The sequence below is a fragment of the Cheilinus undulatus genome, linkage group 7 (assembly GCF_018320785.1).
Source record: "Cheilinus undulatus linkage group 7, ASM1832078v1, whole genome shotgun sequence".
Classification (NCBI taxonomy): domain Eukaryota; kingdom Metazoa; phylum Chordata; class Actinopteri; order Labriformes; family Labridae; genus Cheilinus; species Cheilinus undulatus.
Genome location: NC_054871.1, coordinates 9,580,360 through 9,603,396, shown reverse-complemented (window position 1 = coordinate 9,603,396; position 23,037 = coordinate 9,580,360). Strand labels below are relative to the sequence as shown.

The window sequence follows — 23,037 nt, the reverse complement described above, 5'->3', positions numbered from 1 at the left end:
CAAGGATGCACACAATATACCCGGTGCTGTACAAGACAGGGAGAGGAGTGTATGAGTGACATCCCTGGACAAACAGACTGCAGAAGACAACACAGCAGAGACATACCAGCCAGAAAAATCCTTCTCACACCTCTGCTGGTGATCCTGTAGGCTCCGCTGAGTGCCAGACGACTCACACATACACCAACCATCTCACACTGATTCTTCAGATGGTCTTTGATAGAACAGTTAGACCCTGAACAGAGTGTGATTACCACATGTATTATTCAGTGAATTAGGTTGTGGGAATCATTCTACATTGTCTTTAAAGAAACTCGTGGGTGAGCTGCCATATTGGCCCTGCTTATCAGCCTCAGCCATCAGCCTAATAATGTGGCAGGGATGGATATCAGTTATCAATGTTTATCGGCTGTGACCAATGGACTTATTGCTGGCATCTTGTATTTGTAGCTGCTTAATCAGATAAGAGATTTTACTGGACAAAAAAGTGACCTGTTGGATGAACTCTGGTCTGATTTAATGGTCAAATATTAGTGAAAATGTTGGCCTACAAGGAGTGTTACATTAAAAGAAATGCTACAAAACTACATCTCCATAGTAAGGCTGGGCAATTAATCGCAAATTAGAGCAATATGGCCTTCTGTAATTCTCAAAATGCAGACAGTGCAATATTTCTTCAACCAAAATCTGTAAAAATACCAGTTTAATGCAATTTTGTTTTGCAGCAGCAGCAGCAGAGATTTTATGTTCTACACATTATGCAAACATTCAAGTGTCTTTTTTAGAATTTTTAAAAAAGTCCTTCTTGTCTCGTTTATGTTTTTTTTTTTTTATCAAAATGACGACAACATAAAAATCCCCTTCAAAATGGCAGTTGATTTAAGATTTGGAATTTGTAATAAGTTTTTTTAATCAAAATTCTCTGTCCCAATTTTTAAAATCTAATATAGTGCAGGTTATTACATAGAATGAATTATTGCTTATGTTTGCTGAACAACACAAAGGAACTTGAAAGGGTCTTTAAATCGCAATATTGGGGGGGTGCAATTCGATTATTTTTTGCAAATCGTTCAGCCAGGGTTTTTTTTTTTTGTGTTGTTTCCTTAATTCCTTTACAGCATTGCGTATGCTCTTCCCCTCTCACCAACACAGCTCTCACTTTTATTTAAGTGAAGAGCAGAGGGAGCCACTGCACATGCTCTGATTAGCTTGAAAGTAAAAGAAGGTTAACAAAAAATGTAGAATAGCCTCACTCTGGGGACAGACAGACCTGGAACATTGCGAAATACTTTACAGAATTTGCATTTTGGAAAATGATTTTGCAGGGGATTTGTTTTTGTCCAAACTTTTAGGGGGCTTCCAGCCTTTTTTTTTTTTTTTTTTTTTGATAAGACAGCTGAAAAGAGACAGAACATGGTGAGAAAGAGCATCAAACATCACCATGACTGGGAATCAGTCCTACGACCAGCGCCTCAAGGAATGTAGTCTCTGTGTGTTGGCGCCTGCTCTACTAACTGAGCCAAACCAACATAAGCTCCATGTTTTAAAGCAGTGATTCAAAGCTGGTCTATCCTCAGGATCCACCACCACATCCATATGAGAAATGTCATAACTCCATTAAGAATTTATGTGTAAAGAGAGCTTGGATCATCTTTCATCAGGGAATCTCTTGTTTTGGAGGCATCTCTCCTTTTAGAAGGTGTATTAGTTGTGATGGCTGATGGACACCACAGTCATGTTTCTCTCAGATTCACCTTTCCTCTACTTCCAGAGGCCCTCCTCTCTGACAAAACCCTGCACCTCTTCAGACACAAGTTCCCATGTTGATGCTGCAGGGTGACCATGTCAGGGTTGCAAATGTCTAAACATCCCCCCTCCAAATCTCCAGGATCACCACCGTCTCGCCGCTTGGCTCAGGGCACAACCTCGACTCCTTCCCCCAATTTATTACTGACTTTTACAGGAGCAGGGGTTGAGAGCCGGTGCAGTGCTTGTACATGTGTCTGAGGTTTGGAATGAATTGCTGCGAGGGAATCCTGCAGCATGCGTGCGCTCTTACATTATCTTGTCAGAGAAAGAAGACGATGAGCGAGTGAAGCAGCAGGCTATGAACAGTGGCAGTGGAGCGTTGGAGAAATACAACAGAAAAGATAAATTAGAGGAAATAAAGATGTAATGGGAGAGAATTTTATAGTGCTGACAACTCAGTTGGAGCATGTTTGCCTTGTTTGTCACTGACAGTGAGGTTGCTAAAGAGGATGGAGTGCACCTTCATTATGCACAAAGTTTAAACAAACTAGATCAAGAAGTAATCTTTGAATAAACCAGCTGGAAAGGCATGCTTTATCTCTTTAAAAATCCTATTTAAAATGCTGTTGTAAAAGGTTAAGCATCTGAAAGGTTTTTGAGTTTGCATTCAAATCCTTACAAGATCAAATATATGAAAAATAAAGAAAAAACTGATAAAATCATCATGTCTTCAATGACATTTTCAGCAGCGACATCTCTCTTTGTGGAAGATCTAGCTCAACAACATTGATCTCAGAGTGATTTAACTTTTTCAGAATTAAAATGTTAATAAAATTCTGTAGGATGAGTTATATTTCAACGCCACAGCAGACGTTAATTATGAGAAGGAAGGGATCATATTGCATCTGTGTCTCCATTAGTTAGAGCTGGCGCTGACAAAGTCCCCCTCCTGTTTCTGGGAAAAGAAATCCGTGAATCAGCCGATGTGTTCACTCGGCCTGTGATGAAGGGCGGGACAATGTGAGGGCTTTAACAGATTGTTCTGAGGAAAAGGACAGCGTGGGGGGATGGAGAGGAAGGCAGTCATTGTGGAAAGCTACAGAGAGGAGGGTGAAATAAAAAGGTGATGAAAAGGTGGGATTACAGAAATGAGAAACAGAGGGCAAGATGTAGAGAGTGAAGCCGAGATACATGTTTTGGTGCTTCATTTACAGTCTTGAGGATCACTGGGGAAACCAATCAGCTGGTTTGAGTAAACAGTGCCAAACACCTTAAAAGAGATATTCAGACTGAATAACCACATGACTGACAATGTTTTAAATATATATGCTCAGTTGTCTCTGAGAGGTTATTATAAACAATGTTAGCATACATAGAAGACATGTTGATGAAGTAAGAGAGCCTGAGGCGAAGCTCCAACCTCTCAGGATGATCTATTCTGCATAAGTTAAAATTGGGCATGAGCTCTACAATTAAATGAGTTTTTGCAACTCAAAAACAGCAGTGGTGGTACAACCTTTCTTATCAGGTGCACTTCTGCATGCGCTGTGTGCACACTTGCCCAACCAAACCCTTTCACTCAGCAAGTTTAGAGGATTTAATGATTGTGGATGGAGATCAAACCCCTTTAAGCTTGCAACCAAACCCCAGTTCCTAAGACATATGGTTATGTTATCAGATCTCTGGTGCAAAAGCATGCATTACATTCATCTGCACATGCACATCTGCCTTGTGCATCAAATCAAAGCTAAACTTGGCACTAGGGGTGCGCGGTAGATGGTGTAAATGATATAAATTTGGCCTATGGTAGAGATTTGGACTCTACCAACCAATCACGATGAAACTTGTTAATGACGTCATCATATATCGCCCAGGGTACGCCTTGGCACCTTGGACTGTCAGATGGAAAAAATATAATAACTATCAGACCACTGCTAGGAGTAGCATGCACTACTGACCCTGGCTTTAGTCGCTGCAGAACAGTTATCCTCCTCATCTGCTCCAATCAGCTGTAAACATGCGCTGCCAATCTTTGCAGCAAGTCCTGTTACTTAAAAATATTAATCTGGGTTGCAGATGGACTAGTGGTTAGGTTGCGCCCAATGTACTTGGGTGGGGGGTCTCAAGTCCAGCCTGTGGCTCTTTAGGCATGTCATCCTCCACTCTGCCGTCTCTGTTTTCGGCTCTATCCGCTGCCCTATCTCTGTAATAAAGGCAAAAAGTACAGAAAATAAAAAAAAAAAAGTAAAAATATATACCAATCCTGTGTTTAATCTGTGGTGAAATCAACAGAATTAATTAATTAATTAAGTAGGACTTAAAAAGCTGACAGATGGTTATTATGATGCGTTCAAGGAAAGCCCAGTAAAATTACTGTTCTGCAAATGAAAATAAAATGTTCATGATGTGTTCAAATATAACATTCAGAAAGAGTGTTTTTGACATTACAGTCATTAAACAAAAAAATTTGTTTGATTTTCTGCAAAATACAATAGTTGGAACTGATGGAACCAAAATAATTTTAACATTTTGTTTGGGGATGTCAAACATTTTTAATAACATCTGTGAATCTATCCAGTCTATCACAATTAATCTCCCTTTCTTGTGATCATATTGTAATTCAGGTTTTTGTACAATCTCAAACTAAGGGTCACTAACTTCCTGTTTTGATACAGATCTGCACAGAAAATAAGCAACTTTGGATATATTTAAGATTATGACATGAACTTAAGCACAGAGAAAAGAAACGTGTTATGAATTGAACAGGAAGTATGAGAGCAGTAAAAAGGTAAATGTTTGATAAAACAAGTTACAGATGAGTTTGGTCTAGCTGTCTGTGAGTTTTAAAGTAAAATGAGACATACAGGAGCAGTGGTGGACTGATTTTCAGTACTCATTTGTGTCTTTACACCAATAATAGAAAAGTGTTAATAGTAGTATTGACAAGAGTCATCAATTATGATAAAACTATGATATGATAAAACTATGTCTCACTATGATAAAACAATACCTATCCCGTCTAATAATTGTGTAATTGATAAAACACTTTTCTAACTTACCAAGCAAAACAATGTTTGACCGTCACATATGGTGCATTGCAGTTTAAGATGTCAGAATTCCTCCAGGTCTGCCCTTCAATAATTGTATTTTCATGAAAACGCATGTCCGACTCTGTTGAGGGCTGCTGGTGGAACGAAATTTGGCCAAACTTTGAGTGCAGGAAAAACTCTGAAACCGAGGGGACAAGTTACTAAATCAAAAAGTCTCAGGGCCAAAAAGAGCTGATAAAGGAGAGAAATCCAGAGGGAGTATGTATTAATACTAGTTATCTGTCTTCATCCAGACAGGTCAAACCAGAGGGAGACCCCAGGGTAGGCTTAGACCAAAGCTGAGGAATATTCCTCTCAATTTCACTGTGGAAAGTTCCCACAATCCCCAGTGGGGAGCGGAGTTGCTGAAGGCAACCATGTCACAGGGACAGCTGTTAGCATACAGCCATCAAACTAGAAAAACTGGAAAATAAAGACACTCATTTCACCTTAAAAAAAGCCCTGCAGACAGTTAACAGACTAGTCAAAAGTAATCTGCAGCTTGTGATATCAAACATTTCACTGTTTTACCTTGATGTTTTTTTATTGACTTTTGATTTGTAGCAAATTCCTTTTTTTCTGTGGTTAGTGTTGCTACTGTCCGTGGACCAAAAGTTCCTTTATTTCTTTCAAATTAAAACAGTTTGTATCAATACAGGAAGAAAACTTTTGCTTCAAACAGTTCTAATTAAAATATGACAGTATTTTCTTGAGAAAACCTTGACTCAGCTGTTAACTTTAACTGGGGAAAGAAACTCAAATCAAACTACTGAAATACTTTCCTGGAATCATTGGACACCAGTGAGTCATTTTGTACATGCACTCCTTCATATTTCTTAATGTATAACAGCTTTAAACATTGTTTTTTACAGAAGAAGCACTTTACAGCTGTCCTACAACCAGGCCATGGTTTTAGTCATCACTGATGAATCAGTGCAACTCTCAAATATGTCAAAAATCTAAAAGTCTAGATCATAAAATACATATCTTTGCATTTATTTGATTCGAAAATCAAGGTAAGTTAAGCACACAAATCAAGACTGGGAAGAATTGCTACACACTGCAAATTTGGACTTTTGAAATGCAAATTATTGAACTTCAAACATGCAATAAACCAAAATTAACTCAATAATTAGAAATCAATCACTATTTAGAAATTTTGCTATTTCATAGTCCTGTATAATGTACGTATTTCTGAAACAACCAAAAGTCTACTGAGTGCCATTAAGACTCAATCTAACATTCCCATTGAGTTTGGTCTGATCAGCCCCAACATTTTATTCCTACAAAGTCTTTGAGAGTGTTTTTCAACATTTCACCTATTTTAGTGTTAGAGTTATGTAAAAACTTGTTTAATTAAGGACGTCCCTGATTGGACTGATTTGCTGCCACCCTGACCTGGCCCTAAAAAGTGGAAGAGAATCAGACTTGCATATTTTTTCCTCTCTAAAATCTCATTTCATTTAACTGTTTAATTGAATTTCACTAATGTCATGGCTGCTTCTTCACAGGCATGCAAGGTTACTTCCAGCCATATCTGATTAAATAATCGTTTTCCTGTAAACAGCTGAGTTACTGAACATTTTTAATTAGGCCTTGCATGCTTTTGTCTCTAAATGCAAGCTGTTAGAGCTCACTGATTTAAAGGAAATGTTTTATTACACACTTTGAGTGACTCACTCTCTATCAGGCTGTTCACATGTCAGCAGCCCACAATCTACTTCCTATCTACTGAACAATAAAGCAAGTTAAGCATTAGCCACTTCTTAAAAACACTCAGCTTATGTGGGATTTACAGCCAGCCTCCTCTACTTACAGCAAGGCAGCATGGGAGAACGCGTCAACAGTGGAGATGAACGTGCTCCATTAACGTTATCTACACAAATAGCTATCATGCTTAATTGATTCAGCAATCCACTACCTCCAGTGCAGGAAAAACAAAGCAGGGGAGTAGGAAAAGAAAAGGGAGGGAGCCTGCATGGGTCATTATAAGCTCATTTTATGAACTTTAAGCCATGGCTTTAAGAACAAATAACAACTATGAACACTATCTTTGAGGTCAGGGCAGAAAGAGGAACACAAAAGAATGATTTTCAAAGATAATCCTACATTAAAAGAGTTTAGCCTGAATCTTTATGTGCTTCAAAACTGCAGTGAGGAGGACAAACATGAAATATTTCCCAGGAAGAGACTGAGAGCATCTCCCCCCTCAAGATAAACCCTTCAGTCACTGTTCTCTGAATTCATGCATCAAAACAGATTTATTTACTGAGAAATACATCTCCATATTTTTCACAGGTGCTAAACAAGCAGGCCCCTTCAGGTGCTGATTCTCATCAGGCCTCTGGTTGTCATTCATGTCTGAAAACCTGGTTTATTAACTATTGTAGTCAGGAGGAGGCTTCTGTTGTCTGGTTTCTATTGTGATGTGCACTGAAAGACTGACTGGCCTTCATATGCTGTGTATTTCAAGGCTAAATTAAGTAAATACAGCAACAACAATGGCTCAGAAGTCAGAGTAGAGGATAGAAAATGCATCACACCTGCTATCAAAGGAGAAAAAAAATGAAGAAAACTGCTTGGTTTTTGTACCTTACTTCCAAAATGTTTCAATGAAGCCATGCACAGCTGAAAATGTGTTTTTCTACACCAGAGTTGACCTTTTCTCCACTTCTTTGTTGTCTGTTTCTCCATCAACAGCTCTCTGCTTACAGTCTCTGTCACAGTCCACACACAGTGCACATGAAGATCCGACAGGTCATTGAGGATTGTCTCCAGAGAAATAATGTGTGGTAACTAATGCACTGAATGTTGCAAAAGGATGTGTCTCACAGTGTCTCACAAAGCCTTAGATAAAGCCCTGCAATCTCTTGTTCAGCAAAACCCAAAACATTTAGTTAACTGTACACTAATGGAGAATGAAACAGACCAGAATTAGATCCTTTCTTAGACCTGGATCCCCACTAACAGGATTTGAGTCCAGATTTCAGCCTGATCATGTATTGTTTGTTGTGGTTTATACAGGAGGAGACGATGGCTGGTCACAGCCCGATCAGCTGTGGTAGCATGAATAGCTGGCATATTTGAAATTCTACTCATTTGTCTGCATACTGTCACATACTGAGAGCAGAGCCAAGAGCCTCGTCCATGTCTTCAGGGCTTTTTATTCACGAATGTGCCTGCACAGACTGGCATCTGAAAACAGCACCACAATAACAGACATGCCTGTATGATTTTTTCCCCTCTTGTCCTAACAGACATGAACAAGAGAGACGCTGGCAGGAGAGAGCTGCAGATTTCAAACTGACAGGGAGTATTTGTTTTGATGGAGCTGCTGGTTAGCTTGTGTTTGTTGGTGATGCTGAGTGTGTGAGAGAGAGCAGGAGAATGAGAGAGTTTCTAATGGGGTTACGTAGTTGAGCCGTGCACCTGTGGGAGTTTTCAAAAACACTTTATTGACAAGTGCTCAGTCCTGATTGAACACGATGCTCATGCTTGGCAATCAGACTTTGTGTGAGCTCATACTGTGGTTCATATGCTTTGGATAAGCATCTTAAAGGACTAACTTGTACAAATGAGCCATGATTTTCTACAAATTTTAAAAACTCAATTCTTTTGTAAAATTAGAAACACTCATGCCTCTATTATCTCAGTTGAAAAGTATTTTTTTAAGGTGCTGGTTAGTTCCTTAAAAAAATAAGATTTCAGAGGGGAGGGCAGGCACCCATACAGAGGCTACAGTCCTAAACACACCCATCTTTAAGAATATGTGTTCTTAAGTAATGTCACTTGAATTAAAAAATCTAAGTACTTAAAAGACAAGAGAAGAAACTAAACAGCAACTAAAATGCAAAGCTTTTTATGAGTGACACACAGTAAACAATAATGACTAAGATGCTCCAATCTCTTGGGGACCAAAAAAGTGAAACTAATAATTATTCTATGACAAAAAAAAAATCTTCAAAATGTTCAGATATTTACAAAAAGTAGTTCCTGTCTGCAGTGACACAGAAGGCTACGTCACAGGCTCTCTGTCTCTCTTTCTCTCCATTCTGATCTATTCAGAAGAAGTGCATTTTGGCAAAGCATGACCTAACACAGCCTGCCATTGGATGTCACAGCCCATGTGGCAATCAATGTGGGAAAACAATATGGTGGCTCATGCTAAGGTAGTGACAGAAACAATTGAAAAATATATTTAAAATTGATAAAAATACATTCTATATCTGAGTTACTGGTGTCGATTTCATCTTTAAATGCCCTGGAAAGCCACTTAAGTTTCAGGCTTGCTAGAAAAGCTTCTGTAAGGGCTATGAAGGCATGGTTGGCATCATTAGAACAGCACAATAAAGGGCTTCCAGAGGGACAAAAGTAAGTGGCTCTGACTTATGGTTCAAAAATTATTTAACCTTTGTAACCCCTGTCTCTTTTTGTCTGAATATGACATCATCAGTCTCAGAGGGCTAAGGAGCAAAGAAGGAAGTAAACACAACTGTAGCATTACAGACTGTAGAGATGCTTTGGAATCAGTTTACCTTGCTGGCACTGTTAAGTAAAATAGACTGAGAATGCTAAATGCTTAAACTGCTATCCTGATTAAAGGAATTTACATTGTTTTTAGCATCAGGCTAAATGCACATCACTGTCAATCTAGGGGAAATTGATTCTTATCAATAGCTGGAATTATACTTAAATTTCATTTGAATTATGACCTTCAAAGTGTAATTTCTCTTGAGCATCATCTCCCTACTCATGCCGGAAAATAGGAATACATTGGGTCAGATAAAGGCAACGTAAAGTATTTATATATAAACTTGGCTTTTCTTGCCTTTTATTTGAGAGGTAGGACAGTGGATAGAGTCAGAAACAGGTATGAGAGAGCAGGGTAGAGCCACAGGCCAAACCTGAACCCTGGGCCACCTGCATACACAGGACATGACCTAACCACCAGGCCATCTGCATCCTGAAATTAAGTAAATTCTAAAAATTAAAAAGTGAAAAGTAATATAGAGGTAGAAAAGGTGACTATCCACTACCTTATTTCTGCAACCAGAAATAAGGTAGCTGCTTGCCAAAGAGAACTAGGAGCCTTATGCTTAAAAAACTTCTTAAACCATAACTTTGCTACCTTCATTACTTATTTTATGGTTGACATCTAAGATATTGCTCACTGCAGCTGTAAAGTAGTCAAAAGCTGTATTTTGAAAAGAAACTTGGCTCTTTCTGGAGTTTCCTGAAGAGGATAAAAACTTTGATTCATAATGGAAATGACATCCACTTATTCTCTGCAATTTTAAGCACAAAGAACTATTGCTGGCTGGGGTTGGTGAAGAAGAGGCTATTCAGAGGATGAAAAGTTTTCCAGTTCTGCGTAAAGGGCACCTTCAGCCAGAGTACCATCCACTAAGAGAGGGAATGACAGAGAGATGCAGACGTTCAGGACAAAATAATGGTGCTGAGTTCAACTGGAAAAGTGATGTGAGCTTTAGCTTTCTCCTCTTTTACCTGCAGCCACTTGATCTTCAGGTTTATAATGTGATTAGATCAACCCAGGTGTGTGTCGGTGAGTGAGTAAGAGGCAGATGACAGGTGCAGACAGCAGCAGCCTCAGAGCCACATGAGTGTGATCTTCCTCTGACCTGACATGACGTGACAGTGTTATCCCTCAGAGAGAGATTCAGCCTCGTCTGTTCCTCTGATCTGTCGAACACAGAGTGCCGTTGCTCTGCTGTCGCTGCGGTGAGCGAGGAGCAAAAACCGGCATGTACGCAGAGAATGGCAGCCAAGTTTGCTAAGCTGTTAATAAACTGGCACTGGCGGCGCTCCCATTTAGGTTTTTTTGGAGCCTCGTGAATGGTGTCTCTGGATACGTTTCAGAGCAGAAGCTGAATCTTCAGAGTTTCTCACTTTAAAACATAAACTAGCCACTTTTTCAGGAAGTTTAAGAGGAAATAAGTTTAAAATGTCGGCATGTGATTAGTTTTGACAATAATATCAATACTGTCATAATGTAAAACAAAGCCCAATGTCCTTGCAGTGTGAAGGGAAAATGCAATCATCATAAAAAAAGATAAAATGTTGCATTCAACATCTACAGTGATAAAGAGACTTAGGAGGCCTCTGCTTCCTGATGTTCTTGCAGAGTGAGACATCTCTGCACGTGTTAATCTGGATTAATTAATTGAGATTCTGAATCGTGTTAATGTCGATCAAAATGAGGCAGGTTAACTCCTGCAGCCACTAATTAAAGGAGATCATTTGTGGCAATTAAAGTCTTCAAATCAATTTGACAGAGTAGGTCACAGCACTGCAGCATGTCTTCAGCTGTCCCAACAATCCATAAAAACAGCAGAGTTAGAAAACAGACGATGCAGCATTACTCTCAGCAATTGCCATCAATCCATCTCACTTTTTCATTTAGCAGACCTAGCATATTGAATAAGTCGGTCATTCTTCCTCTTACTGGGAGATTGTAGAATCCAGTCAGTCTTTGACACTTTCTTTGTGTTAATGGGTGGGGATGAGTGTCTCACAGCTTCACAGACAACAAGCCTCATTCATTAATCTTAACCTTCTTAAGAAAAAAAAAGTTCTTCAAACACACTTACACAGCTTTAAAGATGATTGACATTCACCAAAGTTTTTATCTGTGATTTGTTCTTAGCAAAGAACAACATCTGAGAATGCTCCTGAGCACCCTTGCCAACATTTGTGAGCTATGATGATAAAATGTTTGATTTTGCAGTCATAAGCACTCACATGTCCTGGATTAAAAATAACACAATTACATGGAATCTTCATTATATTTCACTGCTTATTACCAATATAAACCGTTTATATAATTAAATAACATGTAAAACTGTATGACTTAAATACGGCAATTATCATTTTGATAATGTTGTGTTTGATCTTAGCTGCAAAATGTTAAATATGAATATAAATTTAGCATGTGTGGAAGTTTTATTGTGGAACACTTGTTTAAAACAATAAAAACCTATCTTTACAAATGGGAATGGGTTCATCAGCAGGTAGAAATGTGTTTAAATGATGATTTCATCCAGCTCATATATTTATATACTACTTGTGCTAATGCTATAAATAAACTTTTCTCTTTTGTCGTCATTTAAAGCAGAACTAAATCCGATTTAGAACAATCCAAGTATTTCAAAGTGTTGTGAACATCTATGTTTGGACATTACAGATATCTTGCTTTTTCTCCTCTCATCTGTGTGCCTTCTGTGTTGGCATACTGCCCTGCAGTCTCTATGTATGTAATTCTACAGGAGGAATGTGTATGTGCTTACAGCTTATAACCACCAGGGATTCATCGACTTTAGAACACAGGTGGTTTCCATAGTTTCTCTGAGACACTTCCTTATTTACAGATCTAAGAAAAATCTTAACAAGACATTAGTGAATGGGGTCCATTGATGGTGGGTATGCCTGTTACTGGATTACTGGCCATATGTGATATGATGATATTCCCAAACTTATTTTAGCTGAAACCACTTCCAATAAAAACACTTTTTTTTATCCCACAGAGCAACAAGTGTCTCCAGTGTAAAAAAGGTCTGGTAGTTGCTTTAAGTCAGGGGCTCCATTAAAATCTGCTACCCAATAATAAATCTGTTCTCTGAATCTGCAGTTATGACAGATACCAGCAATAAACTGGTGCCACACTACAGATAAACACTGTCAGCTGATATCTGTTCAAGTCAACATTATTTGCCTACGGTCGATGTTTGTCAAAAGGGCTGATACTGGCTAATATTGATGTGAAACCAATGCATAGATGATTAATTACAGTTATGATATGTGCTTGACCAGAATTATTTGCCTAGGAACATCACTACCTGGGACTATTTTTACAGTGGTTGTTGATGTCATTTTGCTGGTATGATTTAAAAATTTGAAATTGAGGCAGTCTTGACCATTTTCACTTCTCCATTTCATTTATATGGACCATATCAGGTAAAAAAGTCCAGTCTTAAGGACCAATGTAAAAGGGCCTAAAGAAAAATGCTTCAAAGATGCATCATCAAGATGAAGTATATATTTTTTCTTGTCCATTTCTGCATCCAACAACATCAAACATTCTGAGAATAACAAGGCAGTGAAGGGAACACAGAGACCCAGGTTAACGAACTTCCACTGTGTTTCTTACCACCACTTAATTAGAGTTTAAAGATGCTTGTTTGCTGCCTGGTGACACACAAAGGTCCTGGTTCACACAGTTCAGTCTGAGGAATGGAAAGAACATTTTTCTTTCTTTCTTTCTTCCTCCTCTCCAACACCTCCACTGTGCCCTCCTGTTCTCCTCAGACGAATCCTCAGACACGTCTAATCTTCTCATGCCACACTGCGTCTCAATCTTCCTACGGTCAGTTAACCCAGCACAGACAGATTAATGAGAAATTAATCCTTTTAATTCACTCTAAAGGTCTCGTCTCCTTTTAACCAGATAAGCTGCTAACAGACTAAGGCCAGATGATGATTATCATAATACATGTAAATTAAAAGGACCTTTTATTAAAGAGCATGTTCATCTGGGAGAAGGAAAAAGTCAGATAGGAAGGCTTTATGGCAGTTGTTCACTCTCTGTCAGGCCCATTCAGTGCGTGTCAGAGGGTTTTATAGCTGTAGACATGTCACAGTACAAATTTAGAACATTACAAAACTAGTCAGTTTGTTTTAATCAATGTGAATCTGTGGTTTAATGCAATGATTAAGTGCATTCACAAACAGCCTTGTTTTGCCTTTTTTAATTAGCTAATTAGTTTTAATCTTGCTTGTTTAAAAATATATCAACAGACACTTCCTGTCATTTAGAAGAGCACGACACTGCCTGTTAAACTGATCAACAGCAACCCAAAACACCTGCTGAATAATAACTAATACTAGCCACATGAAAGTCATCAAAATTGTGAATTGGTTTTGATGTGGAAAGATGGAGAAGTGTTATGTCATTATGTGCAAGCCACGGTTAGTTCACAAGACACAAATAAATGAGTTGTCTATGGATGCATAATAATATCAGACTGCACCGGTAACGGCAGATATTAGCAAAAAACAATATGTTTTCAACTTTACAGAGCCACTATCTGGCTGAAAGAGAGAACATTCACTGTTACAACCCCTCATAAATGTATTGCTTGAGGTGCGAAGTCCCATGTCAAAACGAGCGATGTTAGTTGAACATCTTTGCGCGATACACTTCAGATGGAAACTGTCAAAAGAGCAGAAACACAAAAAATCAAACATACAGCAAGAGGCAAGGGGAGATAGCCAACCATCTAAGTGCAATGCCTGGAAACACTGCATGTAATCCATTACTAAATGTCTTCATGTTAAACAGGATACATCTATTGTAGAGTCAAATGGTGTTTAATTCTACAATATTATCTGAAAAGTAGACTGCCTCATGAGAGGAACAGTTCAGTTTCAGTACAGGAAACACTTAGTGTTCCTTACAATAAACAATAAAATACATGCACATAATGTTAATTCAAAGTTAAACGACTTCTCAATGCTGCCGATCCAGCGCTGTTTCTCTTTGTCCATCTCTGAACGCAGCTAACTCATCACTAACTCACCACGCTGCTCTGTTTACCTTCCTCTCACTTGCTTCTCTCGCCGCTGATACAAAAACGCTTATGTGCAGAGGAGTTTTCTGGATGGTCAGGGAGAGAGAGAGCTCTCTGCTGTGACAGATGCGTTCAGGGACAATGGGAGAAGTGAAACTCCAGCGAGAAATTCCCGCTGACAGCTCACAAACTTCCACATAATTTATACTCGATGTTCACAATATAGCCATTTTATACATCATGCATGGCAAAAGCCGCTATACATCGAGTATACTCAATACATCGCCCAGCCCTAGCTGGACTGACAGACCTCCTTCAGCTGAAGTCGTTATTCTTTATTCATCATCATTCCTTACACTTTAAAATGCATTTTAAAAAACTGAATTTTGTTAATCATCAAACTTAAAATTGTGTGTTTTAAGGATGAAAGTTTTGGGTCTGACCTACATTTAAATATTGACATTATATCAGTATTGGCTAAAATTATTTTGTAAATACTGGCAAATAGGATATCGGCAAAAATTCAATATTATGCATGCTTAATAAAATGAAAGGATAAACGTTTCTACACTTAGACAGCACAACAGAAGTCTCCTGTACTTAATATTGATTAATTTCTAGAGCTTAATTATCATAATTTGATGATAAACTCCTGACCTGAACGCTGTCTAAATTGCACAAATGGAAATGTTGATGGTGTACTTGTCCAATATAAACAGTGATCTCTTTGTTTCACAGAAGCCTTTGATAGGAAGATATGAAATGCTTTTTGATGGGATGAATCATTACATTGAAAGAGACTGTACTGCTTTAAAACATGTGAAATCAAAAGGTATTAAAGAACAGAAAATTTAGACAACCTTAACATGACTTAGTCTGAGTACCCAGGTTTGATGACAGCCCTCTGCCTTTTTATCCATGTTATCCCCTCTCACTATCCCCTCTTTTCCCGTCTCTCTGCAGATTCTATTATGCAAATCGCTTTAAAAGACAAAAAAAAAATCTTTAAAACAAAATAACCAAGAATTTTTGACTGGAATTTGACTTAAAGTCATTATTTTATCTAGAATTTCCCACTTTGCTCATTCCTCCTTTAATATTCCTTAAAAAATTAGCATTCTTGTCACGTAGTTTCAATTTAACAATTACTGAGTCATTAAGCAGCTGCCAAAAAAGCAGACTAAAATGGTGTATGAATCCTCAGACCACATGTGACTTGCAGTCTAACTCACATACAACTTTCAGATGTAAACAAAGACTTCTTGAGAAAAACATTTTTCAACTGGCAGGGGAGTCTCACCAAGTGAAGATTGAATTGTTTTTCCATCTGCGATAAACTTTTTTTCCTCTGTTTGTTTCTGTGCGGTGAGATTAATCATTCAAGAAAAACATACACAGCACAAAGTTGTGTACCAGAAAGACTGTGTGAGCGTGTTCATGTAACAGACAATAACAACTCCTGCAGCGCTGCACATATCGCTCCACTGTAGGTGACTACTTCCTGCTTTGCCATGTCATTACTTCGTTATCAGCTACTGGTCTACAGGTGACTCATGCACACAATGAACAATGACACCATACATCAACTGAGTGCCTGGCAGCCTGCATAGCTCTGACTGACTGTGCAGAAAGAGAGGCTGATAGAAATCAGAGAGAGAGAGAAGGAGCAGACGCTGTGGAGAGCATCATTTTACAGAACTTTCTCTTAAAAACTACAAGGAGTCAAAAGTAGCATGAAAGCACAAAAAGGAAGAAACCAGAGGTGTGTAACCCTGTGTCATTGTCCCTGAAGTATTTTTTAAGTGTGAGGAAAGAGTGTGCTTGATGTGGCCTTGGGCAATGTCAGGGTTGACTCTTTTTAAAGTGGGGAAGTTTAGACATAAAAGTGTCAAAACTGTCATGTTTCCTGCTGCATATTCTCATCACTAGTGTCACTGATTTCATGTATTTCTTTCTTATCTGACAGAGTAGAAGCCTCTGATGGCAGCCTTTAATGATCTCTGTCAACATGCACTTTTTAGAGCTTTTTATAGGTCTGCACAATAGGAAGATCATCTGTAATGTGTAACTTCGAATTCCAGTGTTCAATTTCAATGGTTATTTGACTACTAATAAATAATACCTATTGAAACAAATCACAATAGCTCCAATATCTATGTGCTGGTCTGCATGTTTAACACATAGCCTTGATTAAAGGGATATATTGTTCAGTCATTCCATGTACAATGTGTGCATGGCTGGCACTCACATTACAGAGCAAGCAATGTCAATATGACCTGAAATGCAATAGTAATGCTGTAATTAATGTGTAATGTCGCCCGAGGCTGGCTGCACAAAGGATGATTACTGTCTCAATATGACCACCATGTGGGGAAATTCAAGGTAGGCTACAATCAATTAATAATCAATTAATGATTGAGTCTGTGGTGTAATGTGATTATGATAATGCTCCCTATTGAGTACGAGTTAGGGGTTGGAATCACTAGTGGCTCCACGATATGATATTATCACAATACTTGGGTCATGATTCGATATCATTGCGATTTTAAACATTTTGCAATATAGTGAGTATTGTGATACCATATATTGCAATCTATACCATTTTTTCCACTGTTTAGCTGAATTAGCATTAGTCTTACCCTCATGTTTGTCGTATTTTATCTTCATGTAGCACTTCTTGCAAACCTCCTATGTCATGTCCATCTCATTCCTGCCCTGCTTGTATTCCTAATGTCCTTCCCCTGGTGCTGCCATGTTGGTCTCCTACTGTATGACCTTCACCTCTGCAAACATCACTGGTAATAACAATTGTCCAAATAATTGATTTTATTTTTCCATTATCATAGACTTCAGTTCCTATCAGCAACTAATTTGAAAAACATGATACTTGGTGGACTAGACGATAAGATATATCACCAGACAAAATATTGTGATACTATGCTGTATTGATTTTTCTCCCACCCCTAGTATGAGCCTATATTTATGATGTCATGTCCAGTTGCAAATAGGCCAGGAAGCTTCACAACCCAAATGTGCCCAAGCTTGTGGAACTATAGACTTCGCAAGTGCTGACTCAGCTGATGACTTTAATCAATCTATCAGTTTTTATTTGTATGGCACCTATTCATAACCAATTCTATCTTCAGACAATTTACAAGCAACATTCAGCAAAAATACAGCAGCAATGACAACCTTCCTTTCACCAGGCAAAAACCTCAAAAGCCAGACTCACTACACGATTTAAGCCAGACTGTAGGCCAGATTTGCCCCAGTTACAAATGATCATTTAGAAACTCATGTGTGCTGTGCCTTTGTGATCATTTCCCGCAGAGCCTCCCCCTACCTTGATAGGAAATAACCAATGAGAGTGAGCAGACATGCTGGCATCACCAACCATATGTAATGTGAAAGAGATACACTGATTGTGAAAATCAGTGCCAATACTGAAGTTCAAAATCACAATATAGCTGATACTGATGCTGATACCTATGTTTTAACACCTCTTTTGCTTTAAGAGACCTTTTATGCCAACATTTTCTGTCACATTTGACAATGAAATTGTATCACTTTGTCCAAGTCTCTTTTTCCTGCCCTGTAAAAAAAAAATGTCTCATTTGATTCAGCTACATACCAAATGCTAGCATAAAACTGATTTTACTAAACAGATAAACACTGATAACAAATATCTGTTCATGGCTCATAATTTGGCTGATGATGGTAAACAGAGCTGATATCAACTATTACCAATGTAAAACCGATGTGTCTGTGCATCCTTGCTTATGCACTTAAAGCTTGCACATATAAACACACATCTTCTCCAGGAATTCACCCTCATTTTTTTCCTTCTTTTGATTTTTGTTGCCACTGTAACAGATGACAGCTATCTGAGGGTTTTGTGTTTGATCTTGAAGTGTCTCTAAGATCTCGTGTGGAGAATCTTCACTGTAAGATTGTTAATACAGAGTGCAGGTGTGTGGTCTCACAGTCTGGATGGGCCGTCAAGTGATTGAAACATTGCTTGAAACTATCCATATGTATGTGGACTCCCATGTTTTTAAAATTGTTTTAAGCTTTGAAAGTCTTCTAGCATGTGGCAAGTCTCAGGTTCAGAATTCATCTGCTTAAACTATGACCTTGATCATTCTCTTCGTTTGTATTTCATCTGAAGTCACATCTGATCCCACAGGTTTCTGTGAGATCTCATGTCTGTGGAGTAGCCACTGTGAAATCATTAACAAACGGCTAGTGGGTGGTCTCGCAGTCTGGCGTGTCTATTCAGAGGACCATAGAGGTAAAAATTGGTTACATGTTTGTCCCATGTTTTTTAAAAATCAGTTAATTTTTCAAAAAGCCTCCTGAGTATTGCCAGCTTTAGTGAACGTAGAGAATTAACCACTGCTTGTGCAGAGCCTGCATGTCGTATGTGATGTGAAAAGATGCTGGTAGCAACTGCAGAGAATAAAGTATGAACATAATGCAAGCAAGTTGTAGACTGGAGAGTGTAATTATATCAATCAACACCATGTCATGTGTTCAAAGACGAGGAAAATCACTGAAAAACACTTTGTGGAGGGCAGAAGCCTTACTAACTGAGTCGTGCTCATTTGTGGAGGTTATTATCCTCCAAGCAGGCAGCCATGGCTTCAAATTGAACCTGTTATCTCTCTCATCCCTGTTTCCATCTCTTTCCACCATCATTTTCAACAATAAAGACATGCAAAGCCAACAATAAGTCCTTAAATGTGGGCTGTTTGGTCTTTGGTTTCTTTCCTTTCCAAGCAAGGAATTTAATTTTGAAATAACATAGAACACTATTTCAAGATACTCAGCTTGGCTATCCGAATTAGGTTAATGGTGCCAGTACATGATAATGTAAAAGGACAACTTCCCTTTTTTTCAACTGCATCCACTTCTGTGTATATGTAAAACAGGTCAACATTCAGTTGAGGTTGCACTGGCTTTACTACCTCCCAAGTCAAACTAACGCATTAAGATCTATACTCCAATAGTCTCATGCTTTCCAGTGTGACCTCCCATCCATGCTGGATACCTGTGGTTTCCCTCTATTGTGTTGTTAAACCGGTGTCAAACCACTTTCACACTGCAAGGAGCCAAACCAAAGTCTGTTTTCCTGCCAACAACAACAGCTGCCATGGCAGCACACTGGGAGGTCCACTTTATAGGACTAGGTCACTTCTCTGAAAAGAGCCAGAGGAACATTTTGCACCTTATGCTCCGCTGTGTGGGTGTGCACATGTGAGAGAGAGTAGACGGGTGCCCTGCTGGGACGAAGAACATCACAACATGCAAATAATGACTGGCACTTACTGTCCTTGGCTACAGATTTATAGAAAGTTGTGGTTAATTGAAATGTCAGGACAGTGAAATGGTGGTTGGTTGCTTTTAGTTTTCTTTAAAATAATTAGGTTATAAAATACAAAACAAGCTGAATGTGTATGTTTCTCTCGTAACTGCATGCGTGGGTTTAGAGGAATCATCCATAAATCCAAGCACACCTACCAGTTCATCACTATAATCCTCAAATACCTCTACACCACTGGCACAAACCTGTATAGGGTTATTAAGCCAACTGCTGCCAAGCTGGCAGACACTGTGATTAAGATTAAGTCGACTTTCTGGAGCTGAAAAAGCTGTAAATCTTAAGTTTACGCAGCAGAAAGAGGGAGAGAGGGAGGGAGAAGAGGAGGAGGGGGATCACACTCCAGTGCACTGCTTCAAAGGAAACTTCAGAGCAGTGATGGAGCACATGGGAGACCAAACCTCAGGCCGGGCTGGAGAAGTCCCAGGCACAAAAGTCTGCACGATTTGGATCCAGAGTGACTTTAAAACTAGCACTGAAACCATATAGTGCAACTCAGTGATAACAGTGTGTCCAACTATATCTGTCACACTAGTTTATGCCTCATTTTGATGATTTGTCAAGCCATTATACGAGGCTTTTATGAGAAACTAGTCACCCAGTCCAACTATTGTCCATTTAAAAACCATTACAATACAAGTATTTCAGAATTGCGACGACAATACTTGCAATATTTCCCTAAAGCAACATTCTACTTGAGCAAACAGCTTATTCATTTCAATTCGGCTCTAGAATCACAGACCAAACCACAATAACAGAAGAGACAGCCACACTTTACAACTTATGACAACAGCCCTCCATGGCGAGCATCTCCCCTGCGCTGGACCGTTAAACCACTTTTAAAAAATGGTACTTCCCGTCACTACGTTGCTTTTTAAACAATTGAACATCAGCCGAATGGGGTAGGAGACAATCCTCGATAATAAAAACAAAAATAAAGACTCTTGAAACCAGTGCTTTTAAGCTGACAAGCGTGCGAACGAAAACTAGCCAAATCGTAAAAGGAGATTTGACCGGCGGTTGAACTCACCCGTATCCTTCTCATCGCAGCCACAATCTCCACTCGGCTGCTCGGCCGTGTCACGTCCAGGCTGCCGATATACTGTTGTCAAAGGGGGGGAAATGTGACAGGTGCAGCACATTAATAGAAGAATTAAAAGAATTTAACTATTTCCATTTATTGAAAGTGCCAAAGTGTCCCAATAAAACCCCAATTATGTGACAACTTAGCTAAACTTCAGTCAAAAAAGTCGAACGTTATGTCAGTTATTTTGACTAGCGTGAATATAAACCTATAACAATGGTAAAGTGAGAGACGTTGGGCTGTTTTGAGTAGGTTTTACAGAGAGGACAACTCTTAAAATGTATTATATTCAAGTATTAATCGTTTACAACTTGCTATTTACACTTTACAGCTGATTGTAGTTACCTTTGCCTCGAAGTTGATCCCATGCTGGAACGCTTCCTCGTTGTGCAACGGGATCCTCAAATCATGCCCATCATCAACGAGGTTGTATTTGGTTTTTGTAGGCATTTTCAAAGTACTCCACGCTGCCAGAAAAAACAAGGAAAATATCAATAGGATAAGATCCAAGCTGGTTAAAAATAGGGTAATCCAGTGGGGAAAAAAACACAATTCCAAATCCGGTTAGTGCGTGCTCTCCATCGCAGCGAACCGTCCCAGCATTGCAACCCGGCTACACCGCTCTCAACAGCGGCCAAGTGGCGACAAGTACTCCGCAAGCGCTCCGGTGAATTACCGTCTTCCTGATATTAAGTTACAGCTTTATAAACACGCACAGGACAGGAGAAACAGCCTCATGCGCGCGGACAGATGTGTTTTCCCGAGTTTTCCTGTGGTGGGTGTGGAAGTTGTTCGGTCTGGTCCTGCCTCTTGGACCCGGAGTCTCCCCCCGCAGTCAGTGAGGGTGTGATTGGAGGAGTCTGGGGATCCCACCTGTTTCCATTGGAACACAGAGCACCGTGGTTTCAAGGAGGAGGGGCCCAAAGTCTGGTACCTGCCCCCTCTTTTCCCCTCCCACTCTCCTTGTGAACGCTTATAATTTACACTACACAGACTTGTGGGAATAACCTGTCTGTGACACATGCAAACTAAGGTGTGGTGCACCTGTAAGCTACATCCAACTGTAAACATTTGCTTTGTTGATAATACAGCCGAAACACGAAGAACATGTCTAATTTGATAGGGACTAGGGCTTCAGAGTAAATCACAAATTCATCATTCTGATAACATAAACTTTTGCAACTGTCATATTGCAAAAGCCTGAATACATCCTATACAAATACAACATTTTATAAGCTTTATCACTATTAACATAAAGTCATGAGGAGGCCATCCTGGAGGATTGGCTGGGCCCCTAAAAACCCAGAGAATGGGCCCTCCACAGTTGGGATTTATTGATGACATCAGTGCATATGTGTTGGAACAGTAGCATTAATGGGAGAATCTGGCTAAATGTTACAGCGTTTTAAAGCTGAAAAGTGTCTAAAACTATTATTGGGTTTTGATGTCAAAATTATGAATTAATCCTACATTTTATCACTTGTTTTGCTCATTTTTTACACTTGTTTTTGCCACTTTTGACCCATTTTTGTCACTTTCACCTAACTGCCACTTTATCAATGCTTTTTTACCACTGTCCACTGATTGTAGCCATTTCTTGTTGCCCCATGTAACCTATTTTTCCAGCTTTTTGCCAATTTATGCCAATTTTTTTGCTACCTTTAACCCATTTTGCTGCTTTTCCTCTATTGTTACCTTTTCTACGGAAGAGTATTAGGGCCACTGAAAAAAAAAATTGAGACGAAATTTTTTTTTTCACTCGTGAGAAAAAAGTCAGAATTCTGAGATTAAAGTCAGAATTGTGAGAAAAAAGTCAGAATTCTGAGATTAATCTCAGAATTCTGACTTTTTTCTCACAAGTGAAAAAAAAAATTTCGTCTCAAAATTATTTTTTTCAGTGGCCCCAATACTTTTTTGTACTTTTCTCTTTGCCTCTTGTAACATATTTTTCCACATTTTTTCCCACTTCTGCCACTTTTTCTGCCACTTTTAATCCTTTTTTGCAGCTTTTCACTAATTGTTGCCATTTCTTTTATCCCCTTGTAACCCATTTTAGCCACCTTTTGCCACTTTTGTTGCCGCTGTTAACCTCACATTTTTTAACCACTTTAAACCCAGTTTACAATTCCTTGCCCATATTTGCCACTTTAT

The 23,037-nt window shown here is 39.0% G+C and overlaps 1 protein-coding gene across 1 annotated transcript in view; it reads right to left on the bottom strand.

Annotated features, from left to right (window-relative positions):
* LOC121512179 (carboxyl-terminal PDZ ligand of neuronal nitric oxide synthase protein-like) overlaps positions 1-21,628 on the bottom strand; it is a 332,287-nt gene extending 310,659 nt beyond the window's left edge. Inside the window, exons 1-2 of the mRNA XM_041791325.1 lie at positions 21,232-21,628; positions 20,833-20,904 (exon numbers count right to left, since the gene is read on the bottom strand). Of these exons, the coding sequence (XP_041647259.1) occupies positions 20,833-20,904; positions 21,232-21,336 (177 nt within the window). The 5' untranslated portion in view covers positions 21,337-21,628. The remainder of the gene's footprint in view (positions 1-20,832; positions 20,905-21,231) is intronic.
* Positions 21,629-23,037: the final 1,409 nt, after the last annotated feature.